This window comes from Pseudonaja textilis, chromosome 2, assembly GCF_049901715.1.
Source record: "Pseudonaja textilis isolate UNSWEBS1 chromosome 2, rPseTex1.2, whole genome shotgun sequence".
Classification (NCBI taxonomy): Eukaryota; Metazoa; Chordata; class Lepidosauria; order Squamata; family Elapidae; genus Pseudonaja; species Pseudonaja textilis.
Window position 1 is genome coordinate 120,563,432 of NC_141991.1, and position 16,843 is coordinate 120,580,274.

General features: G+C 37.3%; 1 protein-coding gene across 1 annotated transcript in view; it reads left to right on the forward strand.

Annotated features, from left to right (window-relative positions):
- Positions 1-16,843, forward strand: part of ERN1 (endoplasmic reticulum to nucleus signaling 1) — a 71,473-nt gene that overhangs the window by 13,729 nt on the left and 40,901 nt on the right. Inside the window, exon 2 of the mRNA XM_026711102.2 lies at positions 9,705-9,825. Within this exon, the coding sequence (XP_026566887.1) occupies positions 9,705-9,825 (121 nt within the window). The remainder of the gene's footprint in view (positions 1-9,704; positions 9,826-16,843) is intronic.

Genomic DNA, 16,843 nt, shown 5'->3' on the forward strand with positions numbered 1-16,843 from the left:
AAGAGGGGGAAGAGGGAGCAATAAGTATGTTCACCATCCTGAGTTATTTATAAAAATAATAATAAAGGTGAGATAGAATGAAATAAAATAAAATAAAATAAGAGAGATATCTTTAAAAGGCCACTGTGGACAAAATAAGTAGAAATACCCCCCCCGCCCCCGGTTACGCTACAATCCTGTACATCAGCCTTTCACAGCATGGTAGCCTCCCGGTGTGTAACTGCAATTCCCAGTATAGAGTCCCATACTGGAGTCCAATACAGATTTGTTTTAGAGGAGACCAATGATCAGATTGGGGATCCTTATTACTTTGTAAACATTGTGGAACCTCTGCTAAATTGCACATATCACTTCTTAATGTTGAAGTGAAAGGAGATGGTTTTGCTTTATGCAGGAACTCCCTGCACCTGTCAGTTGCAACTTGTGCCTTTTCTCTGAAGCAGGGGTGTCCAACCTTGGTAACTTTAAGACTTGTGGGCTCTGCCTCCCAGAATTCCCCAGCCAACCATGAACAAAACAGCTGGAAACTACAGCTAGTTTTTGGTTCCTCTTCCATTCCTTGAAGTTATAACTATCAATCCGTTAATCCAATACAGGCTCTGCTGCAGTGGGCAAGAAGGAAAACTTAGAGAACTACAGAAATTGTAATTCTCCATTGTACCACCCACCCCTTTTCCCAAATCACAGGTTAATCACCCAGAGAGGCAGGAGCAGGCTCATAGATCACATAAAGCAGCTTAGTGGACAAAGAATTCAATGTAAACCCCTCCCCCCTTAAAGGGTAGATGTGTGTGGGGGGGATATAAAAAGAAGGGAGTGGGGTTAGTGTAAAAAAAATCTAGCTAGAAAGGTAGGTTGAGATTTGGGGTCCAGGCTATCTTCCTTTCCCATCTGCCAGTGAGTAGAAAGATGGTGGCCATTGGCAAAGCTGTGGTTACACTCTAAAGCACCCATCTTAGGGATGTCCTCCTCCACCACCAGCTCTTTTTATCCATGAGATAAAAGGTTATTAAGCAGCACATCTCCTATTCTGAAGCTATCTGCAGCACTTTTATGTTCTAAAAAGTCTAGAGAAAAAGTTCAACACAGGTTGCATCAGACAGCTGCAGGGAGCTCTTACGTAGAGCCACAAAGCAGAACCATTTCCTTTCACTTCAACATTGAGAAGTTATGGTATTTCTCTGATATGATCCCTTTACTCAGGGCCCCTCTGGGGCAGTAACCTGAGGCAACCGCAAAAAAAGCTGTTTTTCTTGTGGCTGCTGTGTTCCTTTCTGACCATATCCAACAAAGTGGTAGAATGGTTTCCTACCATTTTTAGGCAGGTGGGAGCAGAAATGTATCCTAAATTTGTCTCCCAGTTTACCCACTGAAAACACCAATGTGTGTGATGTAACCCCATATATTACAGCTCGTGCTCCTCCTTATTAGGAGGCTCCTCCTCCTAAAATTATAGAAGGCACCCTTGACTGGCCAAAACTTCAACATCCCTACATTAAGATGTAAGATACACGGATTGCCATCACTACTACTATATGTTCATGCCGGGTCTTCTCCGAGGACTAGGTTGCCTGCATCTGCGCATTTCTCCCAAGTCTGAACTTTCACTATCAAAGAACTGATGCTGAACAATTTATTTTGTCTGTTAAACATTAAGCAATGTTTTTTTTTATTAAAGATTACAGTAGGCTCCCTGATATTGATGGAACGATGTGATAGACATCCGGTTTCTCTTTCCTTTTGATCCTCTAAGGGACTGCCCTTCCCAAACCACTTGGAAGAGGCAGCTGTTCTTGTCTCATGCTGAAAGTTCATTCCTCAGCCTAGAGGGGGGAAATTGACCCCTTGAATAGTCACTGAAATGATTCTAGAAACAATCATGTGTTAGGGAGTGATGGACCAAGTCTGAATACAGATAGTCTACAACTTACAACCATTTGTTTAATTATCATTAGGCACTATAAAGACACTGAAAAAAGTGATTTACAACCATTTTGTATTTGATGATCGTTTTTCATATTTAATGACCGTTAATGAAATTCTGGTCATGTGATCAGAATTTGGATGCTTGGCAACTGGTTCATATTTATGATGGCTTCTGGGTCTTGGGGTCATGTGATCACCTTTTGTGACTTTCTGACAAGCAAGTAGGGAAGCCAGATTCACTTAACAACCGTGTTACTAGCTTAACAACTTGCAGTGATTCACTTAACAATTGTGGCAAGAAATATCGTAAAATGGAGCAAAACTCACTTAATAAATGTCTCACTTAACAACATAAATTTTGGCTTCAATTGTCATAAGTCGAGGACTACCTGTGCATAGCAACTGTATCCTCACACACACACGCACGCACGCACACACACACACACACACATTCACATTGACATACATATGGGTTAGTTCTGCTTAGCAACCTGTGTCTACATCTGTCATTATAGCAGAAATCTATTGTTCTGAACATAAATCTCTTCAGTGTAACTGTGCTTTCTCCCTTATAATTCTTCATCCTATTAAACCCAACTAATCCCTTTCTTACTACTTTTCCTTTTGAAAGCATGATGATGCCTGGCATACAGATACACCTGGCATACAGTGTGTATGTATCCTTTTGATAAAGTTGTCTGTTTTTCACATGTCTGTCTATGTCTCCATATCCTCCAGGTAATTTTCAAAACCAGGCATTAGAACCCAAGATTTTGCTTTGGAAGCAAAATGACCTTGTACATAGCTGAATTAATCTTAAAACCTAGAAAACCATTCATTTTACTTGTTTCTATCTGTAGAATTGAGAATTGCTGGGGCAAGGTGGTCAAGGTGTTAGGCTAGGAGTGGTGAAACCCAAATCTTGTCCTACCAAGAAGCCATCTTGGTGACTTTGAATCCATCACTCTCTCTCTCAGCCCAACTGGGAGAAGAAGAAGGCACATCTTTTTGCGACTAATCTAGCAGTGAAGTCAAAACAAATAATGCAAAATGTCTTATATCCTTCATGATTAAATAATCTGAAATAGTTAAATTTTACTGAATTTTTTATTTTACTACTAATGAGTAATAATTCATTTTACTGATGAGCAAAAGTAATATATTGCATCACACAAACTTTCACTTACAAATTCTGAAATTATATTTAGAAAATTTGGATCAAAGAGAGAAATCCAATGTTCTTTTTATTGACTAGAAAGAGAACAATTAAAGAACTATTTTCTACATTAGTGTCTGGATTTTATGAACATTAGCAATTAATGGTGAAGTACACCACAAACAAATTCACTGCTGTAAATTGTGTTTATCTGTGCGCCTTCAAGTCAATTCTGACTCCTGGCAATTGCCAGGAACCAATCCCTGTGGTTTTCTTGGTGAGATTTCAGGTTTGGCTTCTCCCTAGGACTGAGAAAAACTGTGCCAGGATTACCCAACTGGCTTTATGTCTAGGGCAGGATTCGAACTTGTGGCTTCTCGGTTTCTTGCCTGGAATCTTAACTATGAAGCCAAATTAACTTTCAGTATAAATTATGGAAGATCACAAATTATATGTATTAGATATATAATAATGAGAGAGTGAGAGCTACATTAGTCCTCTAAGTAAATGTGTAAACTTTTTCTTTTTTAACACTGAAATGCTTATAGATTTATCTTTTTCAAATGTTGTATAGCTATCCTTAAAATACTTCTGTGTTATCAGAAAAAAATGTGTGTCTTATTAGAAAAATTATACACACACACACACACACACACACACACATATGTATGGTATTCAGCTTTGTTCAGGTATTTTCCCACGTCATTATAGTTGTGCTTTTAAAGTTGTAGCAATGTTTCGGCAGAATCTCATCTCCCATCATCTGGCTTCTGTATTGTGTTCACAATACAGAAGCCAGATGATGGGAGATGAGATTCTGCCAAAACATTGCTACAACTTTAAAAGCACAACTATAATGACGTGGGAAAATACCTGAACAAAGCTGAATACCATACATGTAAGTACCCACGAAAACTTAAGAAAACACACACACACATACATATATATAAATTAATTGATGCCATGTGCTTTTCAATAGTTTATTAAAGAGTAGTTGAATAGTTAAAATATTACTCAACTTCAAAGGGGTTTCTTGGAAAATATAAGTATATGTTCTGTTCTGACAGTAAATATTTTCAGTTAGATCTCAGGCTGAAGTCCCTAGCCAAAGCAAATACTACAGAGTGACATTTTCTTTTCAGACGTGAATGGACAATTGTCATGTATTTCTTCAATCATTTGTACAGGAACTACCCTTATGCCTCATGGTTTGTTTATGTAATAAACTGATTACTTCTTTCCAAATTCCAGTTGCTCAGAGGACTGAACTACACTTCATTAAAGTATTAATGCTGTAACATTAAAATGAAAGATGTGTACTTGTATCACAGGAAATATGGAAATCTTATTAAACTACAGGTAGTCCTCGATTTAGGACCAAATTGAACCCAACATTTATGTTGCTGCAGTTGTTAAATTATTAACATTTTTTAGTTGTTAAGTGAATGTGGTTTCTCCATTGACTTTCCTTGTCAGAAGTTCACATAATGTGATCACATGTCCCCAGGACACTGCAACCCTCATAAACCTGAATCAGTTGCCAAGCATCAGAATTTTGATCATGTGACCACGGGGGCGCTGCAATGGTCATAAGTGTGAAAAATGGTCATAAGTCACTTTCTCAGTGCTGTTATAACTTTGAACAGTCAGTAAATGAACTGTTGTAAGTTGACAACTACTTGTATATTAAAAAACTCATTTTTGTGAGTATCAACATCAAATAATTCCCCTTTTTGGAAAGTTAACTCTGTGTATGAAGTTTAGTTTAATTTGGGAAACAAATAATTAACAGTTAAGATTTCTGATCTTTTTTCAACTCAGTTCAAATTCAATTCAAAACCAGAGTAGCTTGGTTTCTCCCTTTTCATTTATTACATCCCTGTGCCTCCACCACAAGAGAAGGGAAAATGGCAAAGTTTAGGTAACAAAATACTGTTAGCAAATGTTTGGGATGCAAACATTTTATATGGTAATTAGTGCAAATTTAATGAACAGCTGGAAATGCAATATTGTAGGAGGAACCCCCTCTCCTGTTGAAATAGTAGATTTGGTATGGATGAGGATCAGCAAGAGAACAATGCATTAAAAATGGCCTTAAATGATATTTATTGCATGGACATCCAATATGAATGGCTTCAAGCTATAATGCAGTGAGGCTGTTTCAGTCTTTGTATTTAATTGCAGCTTGCTAACTGAAGAAAAGTTACTAGAGGTAGTCCTCAACTTAGACCACAATTGAGCCCAAAATTTTTGTTGCTAAATGAGACATTTGTTAAGTGAATTTTGCCCCATTTACAACATTTCTTGCTATAATTGTTAAGTGAATCATTAGAGTTGTTAAGCAAATCTGGCTTCCCCGTTGCCTTTGCTTGTCAAAGATAGCAAAAGGGGAATCATATGAGCCCAGGATACTGCAACTGTCATAAATATGAACCAGTTGCCAAGCATGTGACCTTGGTGATGCTGCAATGGTCGTAAGTGTGAAACAATGATCATAAGTCACTTTTTTCAGTGTTTTTATAACTTGGAACAGCCACTAAATGAACTGTTGTAAGTTGAAAACTACCTGTATCTCAAATAACAATATCCAAAGCTACAAGCTAATCAATACCAGTGTCTCTTTTTCATAAAAAGCAAACAGTCCAATTCTTATTGGATCATCCTTGTGCCCTCCCTTTTATTCGTTGTGGCTGTGAATTTCTTAATAACTCATTAAAAGAGAACATGCATATTGCACAATTCTGCAAACAGTTAAACGTTGAACAGTGTTTCTTCTTTTCTTTTTGCTTGTAGTAATATGTAAATTATTTCTATACTGATAATGCAATCAAAGACTTATTGACATTTTTTTCTGAAGAAATATTTGTCCGATTCTTACAGTGCTTAGTATAGTATCCCTTTTTAATAATCTCTATTCCTTATCCCATAGAACAGTTCTTGTTCTGCTAATTTCATAGAATTTCAGAAGTCTTTAGGCTATTCTGTAACATTTTTGGTCTACAGAATATTCATATACATTGCAAGACCAGGATGTTAGGCAAATGGTGTCATTGCTTAGAGCAGGGATCCCCAATCCCTGGGTTACTGGGCCTTGAACCTTATGGAACTGGGCTATGGAAGTGGCAGGTGAGAGTGTTCTGTTTGTGCAAGTGGTGGTGGTACGTGCGAGCCACTCATGCAAATGGAGCTGCGCATGCGTGCATGCATGCCCACCATGTGTGTTGAACCATCCCCTCCACCATCACCCCGCCCAGTCCAGAAAGCCAGAAAGATTGGGGAACTCTGGCTTAGAGCTTGAGTTTGAAGGATCCCACCAATTATGTCACTGGAAATACAGCCTGCTGAATCTTCTCTAAAAACTTAGGAGGAATCTCATTGAGGTAAATGCCACTTAAAGATGATGAAGATAAAAGCAAGTTCTCCACCATGTTTAAAAGTTGCAGTCTTTTAGATATAACTAATTAGTTGATTAACAATTAACTGAAGGAAACTCCCATTCAACTCAGTAATTATTTTTGTAGCAAAGTTTATTTCACTAATTTTAAGATATAATTTCTGTACTTCCATTTCATCTAGTTTTAAAGGATGAAGCTTAACATTGCCCCTTGATTTTAAAGCCCACTGATTGGACTTGGTGCTCCTTTTGCCCCTTCCAAATGGGTCTCACTCAACCTCCAAACCATTGGAGCAGATTTGGCAGTGCAAGTTGAGGTCGCATTTTCATCCTTGGTGAGCCACAGACTGAAATGCTTTAATTAGCAGAAAATCATCATTAGACTTCACCTGCTGTGAAGAGAAAAACATATGCAATGTAATATTATTGTGGGACAAAACTTCATATGTGATGAAAATGAATTCATCATCTTAAATTGTATCCCTCTTTTAATGGGGCTGAAGAACACTAAGCACATTATGTAAATCTGTTGCAATAAATTAAAAGATACGTATTTGCAGTTGTCCCAGTTAAGTTCAAGCATTTATTCAAACCCAGGCTTCTTTTTTCAAGGAAGAATTAGAAATGCAAAAAAACATTATATAATCAATCAGTGAATCAGTCAGTCTTAAAACAGTATAAAATATTTAAAATCATTTCCAGAAGGAAAAACTGATAAGATTTCACATCACATATTAATTACAAGGATTATTGTATAGAATAATAGGACTTTGTACTACTAAGATGTAATTATAAGAATGGTACTTCTGTTGATAAAAAATTATGCAGTAAAATCTAAAATATGGCACTGATACTATATGGTGCTATAAACAAGTAGCATAAAATTAATGAAATAAATTATCATAATATGGAGCCTGCTATAAAATTAATACACGCATTTAGAAATATCCTGATTTAATCTTCCTCCAGGAAACTCCCCTAAAATAATCTGTATTTGAGAATAATTTATCACAAAGAAAAGGTGCTTGTAGGAAACAGAGCCTAAGTACTCAACTAACAGGTGCAGTTAGAGGAACAGTTTCCCTTTTGTGGGTTGGTTTTTTTTTAAAAAAAAATCAGTATATGTAAACTGCAAACCAAATATCTCCGCAAAAGAAATATTTATGTGAGCTCTTTTGGATTTCTCAATAAAGAAGTTGAAAAAAGTTCAGTTTTTTTTCTAAGTAGAGACCTCCCAAACTATTTCTCGTATGATGAACAACCCTATAAGATCATATGACTTGGATAAAATAACTCATTTGATTCTGTAGCACATTTGCTTAGCATGTACAAATATAGCTCTCTTTTGTTCAGAAGGTAATTCAATAGTTAATGAAATGCTCGTTCCGTTTTTCAAAATATCAAACCCTATTCTGAAACCAATTGTATCTTTCTTTTTTCAAATACTTTGTGTAAAATAATTCAATACGGTTAACATCTTTGTTTCCGATCAGTCAGTTTCGTGTCTTTTGGAAAACATCAGCTCCTATATATGCCCAAATATGTCATTTCAACCCTTAAAGAGTTTCATATAGCTAACGGTAGTAATGTGTGTGTTAAATATACTTTTGAAACTTCTCAGGCAATGGCAGGTGGCTAAACAATCAAATACTCTTACCAAACAATTGTTTTTAAGATAAAGAATTACAGTAAAAGTATTCATGGTCAGAGAGCCCTGCTGATGGAATGCAAAAAAACCTGAAGGGCTTTGAAGAGAACCCCAGTTTACGGGTAAAACCCTGACATAAAATTAATTTATATGTTCCTCTAATTAGTAATTTTCATTTGAAGCAATGATGGTCCCTAAACTATTTTGGGACCTGAGGTGCCTTTTCTTTTTCTATCCCTGGTTACCGTGGGACACAATGCAGTTTCATCTGCTTGTTTCCATGAGATCTTGTCACAGGATGTTGTCTCAGAGATCAGATTTCTCTGTTTCTGGCAGCTTTAAGCAGTGGTGTCTCAAATTAGCCTGGGGCAATTGTCTCTACAGGCAGAGTTCCTTTTTCTGTTTTTTTTTTCTTTTCTTTCTTTCTATTTGGTAGAATTTAAGAAGAAAAAATGTTACTAGGTTTTTTTTTAAAGTTTTGTTATTTTCACTGTCTTGTCCCAAGCAAGATTTATCTTCTCAAATACTTGATATAAGCAGTTAAACTCTACAAAGGCTTCCATACAAAGTTCTCTTTATTGGATCATAATAGGCATCCTCAAGGTATAACTCACAGTTATGTTGAGATTCATCTAATGTCCAGTCTTTGCATAGTTGTCTTCATAGTGTGAAAATATAGTTATCTTCATCCCACAACGATGGAGCAAAGGGAAAGACACCAGCACGATGCTGGGGTCCAAGCAAGAATAAAGGAAATTCCCCCAACCCAGCCAAGGGTCAATTCAGTGACCAATCAGGATTACAGATGTGATCACATGACATGAACTACATTTACCATGAGGCATTAACTGCATTTACCATGAGACATTCCCTTAAGGGGACAGCTCTCAATTCCTAATTAGCCATATACTGTCTGGACAGCACACTCCCCTCCTGGAATTATAAATTCCACTACCAGCTAACTATCAACTAAAGTAAACAACTAAAGTAAACAGTAAATAGTAATGTAGCATCAAATAATGCTATGAGGTAGATACAATGCATGCAAAGCTTGAGGTTCAATTTTCAAGGTCAGCCTTTCTCCGCAGCAACACTAGGTCGGTGACCGGTCTGGTGTAGAGCTTCTTGGTGAAAGTCTGTTGGTCACAGGAAGAATCTAGCAACCTCACTATCAGGACCTCATCACACTACTAACTAGAGCATACAAGACATTTGCTAGACCAATACTTGAATACAGCTCATCAGTCTGGAACCCGCATTACATATCTGATATTAATATAGTTGAGAAAGTCCAGAAATATTTCACAAGAGTTCTCCACTACTCTACTCATTGCAGAATACCTTATGCTACCAGACTTGAAATTGTAGATCTAAAAAACCTAGTACTATGCCGCCTTCAGTCCAATCTAAGTATAGTACATAAAATTATATATTGCAATGTCCTACCTGTCAATGAATACTTCAGCTTCAACCATAACAATACAAGAGCACACAATAGATACAAACTACAAATAGTTAACAAAAAAAGAAATTTAACGCTTCTGCTCTTTTTTCTGCTTTTTTTTTTTTTTGTTCTTCAGAGCTGTGGAAATGCCAATTCAGTGACTTTGCCAGAGACATTATTATTTGTTTCAACTCTTGATGGGAGTTTACATGCAGTTAGCAAGAGAACAGGGTCAATTAAATGGACTTTAAAGGAAGGTGAGTATAAGAGATGTTATATTGCCCTTCTCTTCATTAACTTGTGGTAATTGCAAAGTTAACAAAATAAGTTTTGTTTTGTTTTTAATCACATTCTGAAAAGCCTACTAGCCTGTGTAAGGTTGCTTATTATTTGATTGTGATCAGGGGTGGGATTCAAATCTTTAACAACTGGTTCTGAGGGTGTGGTTTAGGTGGTGGGGGTGGCTTGGTGGTCATGCGACTGTGTGGACATGGCTTGGTGGTCATGTTATTGGCTGGGCGTGGCCAACTCAATATCACTCACATCGAAGCACGCATCTCCTTGCCTGGCCTCTCATGACTGTGGGGATGCTGCTACAGTTGTAAGTGCAAAAAATGGTCATAAGAAACTTTTTTCAGTGCCATTGTAACTTTGCATGGTCACTCCACACTAGCAAAGTACCAGCAAAGGAAGGAAAAAAACTCCAGAGACTTTCCTGAGACAGGAAGTCTAGTCCTGCCAAGAATGTAATAAGGGTTAACGGAGAGGCAGTTTCTGTAAGCAACACCAGAATGTGTCCTCCCTGCCTTCTTTACAGGATTAGGCCAGTAATTTCTTCTAACAACCGGTTCTCTGAACTGCTTAGAATGTTAACAACCGGTTCTAGCGAATAGGTGTGAACTGGTAGAATCCCACCCCTGATTGTGATCCTATGATTTCAATGAAACTGACAGTATTTCCAAATTAGAATACACCGGATTGCAGATTAAGAGAATAAACCTAGGCTTGACTATTCAAAGAAACTCCTGCTGAATTCAAGTGGCATGAGTACAGTACATGCCAAATCTACCAATTTCTCAGGCCTGTTTATCTTCAAGAATCTTGGAAAACTGTTTTTTAATCGTTGCCTTCAAAGTCTAATTTCAGATTACTTAAAAGGGTGGTAGCATAATTGTGGGATCAATATTTAGGATATGGGGAAGGAAAGGCTCATGCCATCAGAAAGCTACATCTACCCTTAATTAAAGTGTGCCATGTTGATTGTTAAGGAATTCAAGCTATTTCCAGGCTCTGGGTGGACATTTTCAAAACTTCACAGTTTTCTTCCCCTGTTGCAATAATCACTTGCTATGATTCAGCCTGATAAAGGGTACTATGTATGTCCAGACTGGTTACTGTGCAAACAAAACTGTGAAAAAATGCCCTGTGCCACAATACTTTTTTTTCCTCAGATAGAAATAGTTTTATCTGTAATGGATAGGTAGATCTGTTCCCATAAGTAAGCAGACTTTTCATTTGAATAAGTTTACAAATGAAAGGACTATTTAGAATAAGTTAATGAGCTGCAAAATATGGAGAGCCAGGTGTTTGGCCACCCCATTCTCCCCATTTGTTTTTGTGAATATGGAATGTATTGTAAGTGACAGTTAGAATGTGTAATGATCATGCAGATGCTCTAGACTACAAAAACAATTGAGCTCGGCTTGAAGGGATTGTCATGCAGATAAAGTTTGCACTGAAGTGTACCCAAGGCTATCAGCCCAAAACTGTTTGGGAAGTGAAAGGACACTTCAGTCAGCTGGATATGTGTATTGACATAAGGTTTTATAGAAAAGAAGGGTATGCATGTGGCTTGAGTGATGTAAAAGAAAGAGAAACATTGTTGTATTTTATTATGGTTTTAAATGAAGGACAAAAATCTAATGCCATAAAACTGACCTTCACACTCCTGCAACTCCCTAAATCTGCCCGGAGCTATTTTGAAGAGCATATGTGGGTGAGAGAGACTGTGAAGAGGAAGAAAATTGCTATTCGGTTTTGGGGTCTGTTAAAGGGATACCACCCTAAAGCAGAAAGTAAGGATACAATTATTCAAAAGTAGGTAGTACAGGTAGTCCTCAACATAGGACCCCAATGAGCCCAAAATTTCTGTTGCTAAGCAAGACAGTTGTTAAGTGAGTTTTTCCCCATTTACTATCTTTTTTGGCACAGTTGTTATGTTAGTAACATGATTGTTAAATGAATCTGGCTTCACCATTGACTTTGCTTATCAGAAGGTTACAAAAGGCACGACCCCAGGGCATGCAACCATCATAAATACATGCCAGTTGCCAAGTGTCCAAATGTTGATCATGTGGCCATGGGGGTGGTGCGATGGTCGTTAAGCGTGAAAAACACTCCTAAGTCACTTTTTTTCAGTGCTGTTGTAACTTTGAAGAAACAGTAAATGTATTGTTGTAAGTCGAGGACTACCTGTACTAACTTTAATGATCCTTCATTTCTGATAAGTTAATTCAGAATTGAAGGCTATATAAAACTGTGTGTTGTAATTTGCACATTACTTTTCATCTAAAAATACATTATATTTTTTCCAGTACAAACTCATTACAAGGCAAATGTACAACAATCAACATTTTCTTCATAAACATTTAAGGCTTAAAAAAGAAAACCACCCAGAATTACTGAAAACAAGGTGCCAGCTTATTAATAGGGTAAGAGCAGGGAATTATGGCTCTTCCACATATTTTGATCCTTTTGATTCCTTGCCATCAACTATGTGAACCTGCTCTTAAGGCATAAGAATTAAAGTTTAAAGCATTTGATGCAGGCATTATTGAGATATTTGTTAGCACAGTCTCAGTGTACTGCTAAAAACTATTTAATAATTTTGGGTGTCAAGCTGCTGTATTGAGTATTGATTAATGAGCTAGAATACTCTTGTTTATAAAGCTATAATAAATAGTCATGCTGTCATCTGTTCTTCCAGAAGTAGTTCTCCTGGAAATAGCTGGACTTGTAGGATTATGAAATAGCTTAATTTGTTAGATGATATATTAGTTATATTACTTAGTAATCTGTTCACTATACAATAGATATAATTTGAATTTTCCTGGTTTTATTTCTGTGCTGATAAGAAGCAAAAGATTCCACTGAGAAAACCTCTTGAACTTATTGCTCACAATGATATTAAAAGCGCATTGCAATTTGCAATATCTTGAAGAGATAGAAAATTGCTGTCAATGTGACTTATTGCATATGGATATGGATGTTTCCGGGACTTTTTGCCTCTGTGCTAAACTAACATAATTAGCTTTGAACAGAGAAAATGTGAACATGAGTGACCCTGAGACAACAGTATGCATCTTACATCAAGAACAGCAGGAGTTTGGAAGTAAAATCCTGCCCTCCCCCGCCTTCCCACCCCCCCACCCCCAAAGACAGTGCTTGTAACAAGAAAGGATGAAACAACAGCAGTAGACACCTTCAACAGTGGTCTGAGAGAAGTTCCTTGAGAGAAAGGAGAAGGAAGAACCACAGAGTCAGATAAGAGGCAGTTTAACCCACAGAAGCAATGGGGGTGTGGCCATCGCCTCAGAAGGATCATCCTTAGTTTCTAGAGCTATAAAGGTGGAGAGGGATGTACAGATAGTCCTCAACTTACGATCACAATTGAGCCAAAAATGTCTGTTGTTAAGTGAGACATTTGTTAAGTGAGTTTTGCTCCCATTTCACAACCTTTCTTGCCTCAGTTGTTGAGTGAATCACTGCAGTTGATAAGTTAGTACCCCGGTTGTTAAGTGAATCTGGCTTCCCCATTGACTTTGCTTGTCAGAAGGTTGCAAAAGGGAATCAGATGACCTCAGGCTGTTACAACTGTCATAAATGTGAACCAGTTGCCAAGCATCTGACTTTTGATCACATGATCATAGGAGTACTGCAAAGGTCATAACCGTGAAAAACGGTCATAAGTCACTCTTTTCAGTGCCATTGTAACATTTCTCTAAATGTACTGTTATAAGCCAAGGACTACCTATACTTTCAGGCTTGCAAGATTCTGTTACTGTAACTATGGCAGGGGTGTCAAACTTGCGGGCCACAGGCCAGATGCATCATGTGCTGGCCCCTCCCCTGCCCAGTTTAGCGAAGGGGTAAAAAGTCCCGATATGTCATGTTACGCCACCATGATGATGCGAGTTTGACACCCCTGCTCTAAGGGCTGACACTTTCCTCTTCCAGTATAAATTTGGGGGAGGAAATCTCAGCGAGGAAAGGCAAAAATAGGGAGTGGGCTGTCTATATAGCCCTTGAAACAAAGAAAATGTTATCCCTTGCGACTTCTCCATCCAGGAAGTTGCTATTTGGGGGCTGGGAAAAAGCAGCACAGGATTGCTAGAACCATTTCTTCCCAATCCACAACAAGCAGTCACAGCACAGAAAGTAATCTATGTTACTGTCTGCTCCAGGACCAACTACCAGTCTCCCTGGAGAAGTGTGGTAGGATAGGTGGAAACAGGGAAGTACATTGACATGTATACAGAGGAACCATTAGTTTCAAACCAAATGTATTGCAAAATGTCTTTGGTTGATCAGAACAGTCAGACTGGATAATCCTGTTTTATTAAAAACATCATTGCATTTGAAATATTCCTTTAAGATCCCTATCTGAACACAGCCTTCTCAATTGATGTATTGTAAGATACTTATGCCTACTTGTTTGGCTCCATATACAAGAAAACCACATTTTTGTGCATGAAAAAGACCTTGATGGGGTAATTTTGCTAAAACTCCTTTTAAAAGCATTTCTGTGTTCTGACTTAATACAACATTTCTTGATTGAGGACACAGCATGAAATAAGCTTGTAACTGACATTTAATGCAAAACTATGAGATACCTTTGACCATAGCAATTCTGGTAAAAGCCTAATTAAATCTTGTTTCATCTCTACTTGGATCAAAATGTATTTTGAACCAATTTTTATTTTCTTACCTGAATCTGTTACAGTTCATGAAGATAGCAATAGCACTTAGACTTATATACCACTTCAGAGTGCTTTACAGCCCTCTCTAAGCAGTTTTACAGAGTCAGCCTATTTCCTCCAACAGTCTGGGTCCTCATTTTACCCACCTTGGATGGATGAGTCAACCTTGAGCCTTGTGGGATATGAACGGCCAAATTGCAGGCAGACGATAGTTAGCGGAAATGGCCTGCAGTATAGCACTCTAACCACTGTGTCACCAAAGATAATTTTTAAAGATTTGCTATCTATTTATTTATTTACATGAGAAACATATGTAAATATTGTTCATATTATTGGAAGTTGTTGCTAGAGTGTTCTGATTCAATACTGTAGTAGACTAAGCACACATAACACACACACTTTATTCTGTATTCCATCTGTATATCATACCTCTGATTCAAATTTCAAGTAGAAATTCTAGAAGAGAGCAAGGAAGTCATGGTTAATAATTTGACCCAATCTGCTTAAACCAAACAGTATTGAAAAAGAATCCATACTTCTATGTCATCTCTGGAGTCTCTAATTCCAAAATTTGTTCACTGTGGTTTCACTGCTAAGGCTACTCATCTCAATCATCATACAGGATGGTTTATTTAACATTCTAGTGCTCTAATCAGGAATGGTTTCCTAAGTAAGATATGAAACCTCATAAAAAAACCTTCCCAACTGGTGATACATAAAGTTGTAGATGGAAAAGATAATTAAAAGTAGAATCCTCATTTTCATACTAGACCATCAGAAAAAGACTTTTATTATGTAACTGCCATGCTTCAATTTGTCCATTTTAGAACAGATCCAGACAATCTGGCAACTTTAAGACTTGTGGACTTCAACTCCCAGAAGCAAAGCTGGCTGAGGAATTCTAGGAGTTGAAGCCCACAAGTCTTAAAGTTGCCCAAGGCTGGAGACCCCTGATCTAGTGTACTATTTTTAAATTTTTAAAACAAGAAGAGGGGAAAAAATCAAAATGTTTATCTACATAGTATCTTTTAATTGGAAGAGATAAATATAATCAATCTGGAAACACTAAGGCAGGTTAGGGAGAAAAATTATCCTTCATTAGACTAGCTCCAATGTTTAGACTGTATTCCAGAATGATTGGTATTGAAGCATTGATAAGCTTCCAAGATTTTTTCAACACTAAAAAGAGATAACTCCTATCTAGGACCTAGAGTCGTAAAAGACAAAAGTTGAGGGGAATACAAGGATACCCAGATACCAATTCTTAACACTATACAATATTAAACTTCAGTCTGCCACAATTTAGAGGAGAGCTACTGTATAATTGTCATTGGAGAGGCAAAGCTTGATGGACTTCAGCTGAAAACACTCTTCTTAGAAAGGATATTATAAGAAGCAGCCAAAATGGTTTGCCCAATTTGAGGAACAGCTAACATTTGGAACTGGGTTGAGTTGAAAAAAGCAATATCAATAAGGACCAGGATTGCCGTTAATCGAACTATGACATGTTTGGAAAAAATGAATCATTGTCCATTTTTTTTCTTCCTCCATAACATTAGAACTCATAGCCTACTTCGTGGTACATTTAGGGAGGCTTTTAATACATCTTCACCAGAGATTCCATTAATATGGAGAGTTTACCACTAGGAATTGTAGATATGGAAAGCAATAGAGTTTTGAAAACCAGTTGCTTTCATCCAAAGTTTATGATGGATAATGATTATAATTAAAAACTTCCTAGTGCAGTAGATCGCCTAGTGTCTGAAAAATATTGCTGGACTAAACAGCTCCTGAAGTCCAGTTTGGTGTAGTGGTCTAGGCACTGGGATAGAAACGGAGAGACCCTACTTGGAAACTACTTCTGGATTTTTTGCTCGAAACTGAAAAAAAATAGAACTTTGGATGATTAGAATGATTATAGAAATGGTTTGAAATGTAAAGCAAGAGGTTGAGGTGATGTTTTGGGAGAAGGGGTTTGGTATTTTATTGCATTGTAAAATGTCAGAAGTCCTCACTTTGTTATTCTTTCTTTTACCACTTTTCTCTCTCTTAGTTTTCTAACTTGGTTTTTTTTCTGTATTTTTATTTTATTTTATAATGAAACTTAATTTAAAATTTACAATAATATTAAAAAAAGGAGATGGTGAATTCTAGAACTGCCTAGGGTACAAAACCAGCTGGGTGGCTTTGGGCCCGTCACTCATTCTCAGTTCTAGGAAGGAGGCAAATCACTTCTGAAAATCTTTGTCAATAACACTGTGAAAATTAGTCTAAGGCTAAGCAGTCACCAGGAGTC